Raw genomic sequence first — 7,308 nt, forward strand, 5'->3', positions numbered from 1 at the left:
GGGTTCATGTTGTTAAAGGGGACTAATTCAATTCAGTTCACCTGCCTCTGGGCATTAGTTTGATTTACATCTGAAAGTAAACAGAAGCAGCGCCCAGGGATGTAATCGCTAGTGTTAAATATCAAGCGTCTGCTGGTGCCAGAACCTGCGTGACAGGCAGAAAGAAAGCACTGAAAGGTAGCGTTTGATCTTCCATAAACCATATATCCACCCCTGTTCATATGCGGCTTCCTCTACAATAGCATTTTATTTGAGGCAATTACACATCTTGGCAAGCAACAGATTAAGGCTAAGAAAGGCAATACCAGTTATTTTATGAAACATGATGGTATTTATTTGTATTCTTTCATTCCTTGTATGTAGTATGAATGACTGGGCTGACATTTACACAGTGTGACAACTGTGGCAGTGTGACAATAGAGGGATACACCCCACCTTGTTGATGTTATTACTATAAAAGGTGCGGATCATTACAATTCTCATTGTACACCGCCACTCACAAGACCAGATTCAATATAGTTCGAAATGTTGGAGCAAAATAAATCACAAAAATGAAACTGATTCGTTTTTTTTCTTCTTTTTTTCTGACATTTTGGTCATAGACACAATTAGACATTAAAGCAGTACTATCAGGGGGACATAGTCACCATCTTACATTTGTCTTTTATTTCATACACAAATATTAAGACATTAGTTACACAACTGGCACCCTTCCAACAACACAGCAATACAAAATCATTAGATGAAGATCCAGACATTCTTTAAATTGCACAACCAAGCAACATTGTAAACAAATAGACTGACATATCAAAACTCATTTGATGGGTGAGTCTAGGATCTCTTGATAATCCTGCCGAATGGCCCTGCTCACCCTGTACAGCTTCACTCCCGTCAGGGTGAACACGCTGACCATGATGACCAGGCCTCCGATGATGTCGTAGACAGACGGGATCATCCTCAGAACAATGAGCTGGAGGAACATGGCCACCACGATCTCTAGGTGCTGCACTGTACTAACTAAGGCTGGATGAAACTTGTTTAGAGCGTAGTAGACTCCGAGGAACGCCACGGTGGAGCAGATGCAGATCCCAATTAAATAGCCCCAGGTCTCTCCATCCAGAGGAATGATGGGCTGCTGCATGACAAACATGGTGGAGGCACCCCACACCGTGCCCGTCCAGCCGAAGGTAAAGAGTGCCGTCCACATGCTGACCCGCTCCTTAATGGCTCGATAGACGATCATGGAGAGGGCGGCGGTCAATCCAGCCATCACTGTCATTGTGTAGCCAAAGGCCTCCTTCCAAAACCCCAGCCTGGACTTCTCCTCGTCTGCCACATTGGGCACCATGACCAGGCATAGACCGAACACGCTTCCCACCACTGTGACCACATCTGTGTAGCCCAGCCTCTCATCCAGCAACAGGAAGGCCAGTATTGCACTGAAGACTGTGGTAGAGGCACGCCACATGAGGGTGCCATTACTGGGTGGTACGATAGCAAAAGAGGTGTAAGCGCAGGTGATAGAGATCACATTGCACACACCGTAGAGGAAGAGACGCAGCCGGTAGCCCTTAGGGCCAAAAGGGGCCTCGTGGTAGTAGAAGACCACCAGGATAGACAGCACCTGGATGACGGAGCGGATGAAGAGAAGCTCGAGGGAGGGCACTTTAGAGCGGTCAGCTGCTAAACGAGTAATGAGTGCCACACAACCATGAGCCACTGCTGCCCCAAACAAGGCCATCCAGGTCACCCTGGAGGCCAGCACATTCGCCTCTCCGAAGCTGGCCAGCTGGCCCCCAACCCCCTTGTCTTTTTGCACACTCGGCTGCTTAGGCTGGGTCTCCAAGGTTCCAAACAAAGTCCTGCTACCTTTGCTGTCCGACACCAGTCTCTTTCCCACATTAGCCTCGGCGAAGGCGCCAAACTCCTCAAAAGAGGGTGCGTCATCATATCCTTCATCGCCAGGCTGGGGGCAGTGAGTGGCATATTTCACTGTCACTGTGTTCGGGTGAATCTTTACCCTCTTTTTTGATCCATACTGCAACGAGGATGAAGATACATCCATGTTTCCTTATGCTTCAGATGGGGTATAATCTGAAAGATGACACACAAATCATTGCAATGTTAGCATGTGGCTCGTTGGGAGGAAAATGTGTTGAAAATAATAATAAAATACATTTTGCCCTCAGTTTGATTTAATCTCCCTAATCAGTCAAAACAGCTTTTCTGAAAAAGAGAGAAATGTAATTCACAACATGTTTTCTCAGTATCCACCCCTCACACCCACACACAATACACACACACTCACACTCACACACACACACACACACACACACACATGCATGCATGCACACAGATAAAGCTTGCACTCACTGTATCACCCCTATCTCACTTACCTTTTTACTCTGCCGCCTTACACTTGTGTTGTGGTACTTCTATAAATATCCCATGTGAGCTCAAATAAGCCAAGCAGCAAACACTCTGAGGCTGATGCAGTCTGATGGGGATGAAATTACATAACAGGAAAGCACCGAGGGGACGATCCATGAATGTGGGACACTTATGAGTTGAATGGAGTTGCACACCATAAATTATCAAACGCTGGAACAAGGACTGTGAAAGGGTTAAATGGTGCTGTATCGTTTCCGTTTCAGTTTCAGTCATGTTTCCTTAAAACAGCAATGGGATTCGGTTTAAGGGTGAGATGAACAAATGTTGTAACAGACACACACACACGCACACACACACACACACACACACACACACACACACACACACACATATATATATATATATATATATATATATATATATATAGAGAGAGAGAGAGAGAGAGAGAGAGAGAGAGAGAGAGAATATTAAAAATATAAATCCTGTAGGTATCAGGAACAAATACAATTTAAAAATATTTTCAATATTATTCTAACTACTACATTCATTTTGTCAATCCCCGAAGACACAGTATGAATAAAACCACAAGGGGGCAGATAGATACTCGTATTTGTCTTCTTTTCCTCTGAAATGCGATTGCTCCTCCTTTTGGAAACGTACATGAATAAAACTTAATCGAATAATTAACGATTGTAATTGTAATCATGTCAGGTCGAGGGATAATGATAACACAAATGAACTTGTCATCTTTGTGAGTCTGAAAAGAAACTCCAAGTGCTGTACTTATAGCCAATTGAACGATGGCTTGATTAAATATTATTTCCCAGAAATTCGAGACAGAAAATCACGAAAGAAAATCATGATTTCTTCTTCGATCAGAATTTGATGAATGCAATATCTTGAAAAACATGCTAATTATTAACATGTAATTTAATTCAGGGTCCAACTGGCAAAGAGCCTCCGACCCCATGGCAAATCGTTATCAATGGACATTTTTAAGAACGGTCCTTTGCATATAGGCTGTGTGCAGAAAGAAAAAAACACAATATCCTCTTACCTCTTGTTGTTCGAATAGTTCCTATTGATGCATAAACCCGGGGTTGTATCATAAATGAAGACCTTGTTTAATCTCTTGATCCTTACATTTGGCCAACTGCCATTTCCCCATCTTCCCCTTCCAGTCGAGCGCCTCTTGAAGATGCGTGCTGCTTATTTGCTCTCCGCGCTGCGGATGGACGCCGCCTCTCTGCTGCTGCTGCTGCTGCTGCTGAAGCGGCTGTTGCCGAGTGCGATGATGATGATGATGATGACGATGGTGGTGATGGTGATGGTGAAGCTGAAGCGGGCTTGGAAAGCCGGGGACAAAAGCAACTGTCACTGTCACAGGCTGTCAGTTCTCCTGCTCATCCTCCTCCCCAAGACTGCTTTCCACCTAGCGCTCATTCGTCATCTCTCATGGAGGGAAAGGGATGTGCGTTGGCCAGTCATCATCATCATCATCATCATCATCATGGTCATAAGATTAAATCCTATCCAATTTAGGAGGAAGATTTGATTTATCAATTTAAAAAAATTATACTGTGATGAAATAAAATGTCTCCCATCTTCCCCCCAAATCAGCTTAATTGCACTACATGACGTATAAAGGTTTCCTGTTTAAAGGGTAAAGTCCCTATACTATATGGTTTATATGCTAGATTGCGGATTGCCTAGTCTTATTTGCAATATTTTTGTTTGCCCCACATTTGCAAGAAGAAAAGATACCGGTTGACGTTGAATATTTATTTTATTTGCAGCTTGAAGTGCATTCCCATAACCCTCTCTGGGACCCTCTCATTTGCTTGAAGAGTCTCATGAGACTGCTGGTTGTCCCTTGTGTGCGGCGCCTTTTACTCTACTTATTCCAAACAGCCGAGAACATGCGTCTGTTTTAAGGACCATTGCTTTTAACCGCCACTTTCTAAATACAGTGACCCAAACAACCTCAAAGCAAAGGGGAGGGTTGCACACTGTGGGTTGATGAAAGGCAGCCAAACATATATAGTCACTTAAAGATGGTGGAAGTTGAAAGCACTAAAATTAGATTGTTGAGTTTACCCCCCAGGCAATGCAACAGGATCCTCGGTAATGCAGACCATGCTGCCTCTAGCTGGAGAATTACAGACTTTATTTGGCACAGAGCACCGAGGAAGGTGATTTGTGTCGTTGTGGCAATTAACTCAGTGTCAACATTTACATTGCGCTATTTACAGCGAGTCAATCAGATGGCAGGGGGCTGGAACTTAAAGCAACATAATTGACCTACTTTGAGTGCAAAAACATTGGCATGACTGTTTCATCATCTTATGAACGTTGCAGAAGATAGAAAGTCAATGGTGCTTTAGCATCAATAAAATAATGCATTCATTTTTGAGTCAAAGTGAATGTTTAAGTAGACCTACATTTGGCTTATGGAGGATGGATTTGAAAAATGTATTATTGGCATATAACTATCTGGCCGTGTAATATTTATGTGTCAGTCTGTATAATTAAAACACCAATGAATAATTAAAAGCATGCCTTTAAGAGTTGTATTCTTTTCACATTTAACTTTTGGAAGAAAAACACATTTTTCCCAAAACGTCAAACAATTCCTTCAAATGTATTTGTATTTGATTTATTGGTTGTGAGCCTCTGTAGTCCTTTCTGTAATATGTTGTTGGTTTTAAATAAGTTAACAGCATCTCCGTTTTTCCACAACACATAATGTTCATTCAAAATGAAAATACTATGATACTGTAATGTTTGAAGCGTCCAGGGCCTGTGTCCCAGAAGTGAGTTGAGGGACGATTGAAACACCATAAACTCTATGAATACAACTGGGAAGCAGTAATGTGTCCTTTCATTTGACCATCACGTTGCGTAATCACAACATAACAATAAATGGATAGTTCTTATAATTAACTAATTAACTTAAGAGAAATTCAGTTGAAGTGTTCAATAAAGTGAAACGCTGGATAGTTTTTTATTATCTATACTTCACAGGAGAATGAATCTGCTGTATTAAATATCTCTTAAGAGATAGCAACACCTTAAGATTCTTTAATCCTGACCACTCATTCTATGTCAGGCAGCTTTGGCAGAGACTCCGCTGGCACATGCTCTCCTTAAAAATATAAGTGTATTGATTGTATTGTATTGTATATCATATAAATAGCTTGTAAAACAGGTATTGGCTGAAGTCATCAACTGGTTATGTGGATAATGACAATTGAAAACAAATGTGAGCACATAATGAAGGCAAATAACTGCCAATAGTGTTTGTTATCATGCCCTGAATGTAGTGCAGCAAGTTTTAGTGCAACTTCTTTACAATAAAGCTCATTTCAATAGCGTAAAAAGCCATCATACAAAACTGATATTGACTCCACTTACTATATGTGGTTAATGAGTGGAACAATCTCAATTCATGCGCAAAAGCTTGTTCTCCTATACTGCAAGGAGGTTGTGCACAGAGTCAAAAGCAATACCAAGACGTACTAATTTAAAACTTCTACTGTATACTTTTGAAAGGTTTAAATGTTGTGCATTTCCATTTCTCAAATGATCAACAATTCCATACCAATCTATGCAACTCTCAGCTCATATTTGTCTTACTCTTTTCTTCATTTTCTTATTATGGGTTCTTTCTACTGAAAGGGGAATTATATTACCCTCTCACTCTTTTTTAAGGAGCATATTAGACAAAATATAAGAGCCTTGGTGTGTTTTCTATTGATCGCCTTTATTGTGCTTTCCCAACATGTCCTCTAAAAGGCTTTCACGATGAACGTGTGGCTTATTTATCTTCCGTCTGGGGCTTTGGCCATCGGACACTGATGAAGCAGTTATATCTCAGTTGTATTAGCCGGAAAGCAGCAAAAACGACAAACCACCATCCCTTCTATTGGTCCACTGGCTGACAAGGCTCATACGGAAAGTAAGGATTTGGAGAGTGGGGAAGGTGAGAGCAGGGCTGTCACTGACAAACAAGGTCGGATAAATGGAAGATGGTGGCTTAAATAGGCAATTTGTGTGTGGGTGGTGGGAGAATAGAAATGGTTCATTTTGTGTTCAACTTTGTGGCTGAGGACGACAAGTACCAGAGAGAATGAGTTCAAGCATGCCTGGCTATTTCCTTATTAACAGACAGGTCCAGTGCTAAATATCTACAAACATATGTTGCAATCAAATGCAAATCCTATGGATTGCCAGTGAATGAATCAAAGATTCTGCAGGTAAGCTGGCTGTTAGACGTTCACTCTGTCTGCAAGAACACGCTGTTGATGTTTGCCCAGCAGTCAAGGACCACGTCGAACTTTTTCCAACATGATGCTACCTGCAGAAATTGCTCTGAGAATAGCACATCCAAGCTACCCGCACCTTTGTTTACTTTTTGCAGAGCCCAAAACCAAATAGCGCCTCATACCTCAATAAATCATAAATGGGCCAACTCAGCAGTTTGTTCTAAATCAAGCCTTTTTAAATATGTATGAGATGAGGAAGATTCCTACATTCGTAAAGAGGAGCTTCTTTTCTGGGTTTGATATATGTTATTCCACCCTAACCAAATACCAATTGTTGCCCTTTCAATGTTCACAAGGTGTAAAGAAGTATGTGGTCACACACATTAATTATGAACATGTATAATCATAGATCATACGATGTAAGTAAGTAAAGTGTATTTATTTATATTGCACTTATTACAGACAAAGCTCATATATGTGCTGTACAGGGGTCTTAGGCTTATAATGCATGTTATATGCTTTAATACACATATTTCAGCATAGTGTGATGCCTTGAGTGTAGCAAATTACAGTAAAGATCAGCTTCCTCATACTCAGAAAGATATGAGCAATTATTTATCCTACACTTACCCAGAAATATGACTGTGGGAAG

General features: G+C 41.3%; 1 protein-coding gene across 1 annotated transcript; it reads right to left on the reverse strand.

Moving 5' to 3' along the window:
- Positions 1-814: 814 nt before the first annotated feature.
- On the reverse strand, positions 815-2,065 carry slc35g2b (solute carrier family 35 member G2b). Its single transcript, XM_034560484.1, has one exon. The coding sequence runs from the start codon at positions 2,063-2,065 to the stop codon at positions 815-817; it is 1,251 nt and encodes a 416-aa protein (XP_034416375.1).
- Between the last annotated feature and the right edge of the window lie 5,243 nt (positions 2,066-7,308).

Source organism: Cyclopterus lumpus, chromosome 20 (assembly GCF_009769545.1).
Source record: "Cyclopterus lumpus isolate fCycLum1 chromosome 20, fCycLum1.pri, whole genome shotgun sequence".
In the NCBI taxonomy this organism is placed as follows: Eukaryota; Metazoa; Chordata; class Actinopteri; order Perciformes; family Cyclopteridae; genus Cyclopterus; species Cyclopterus lumpus.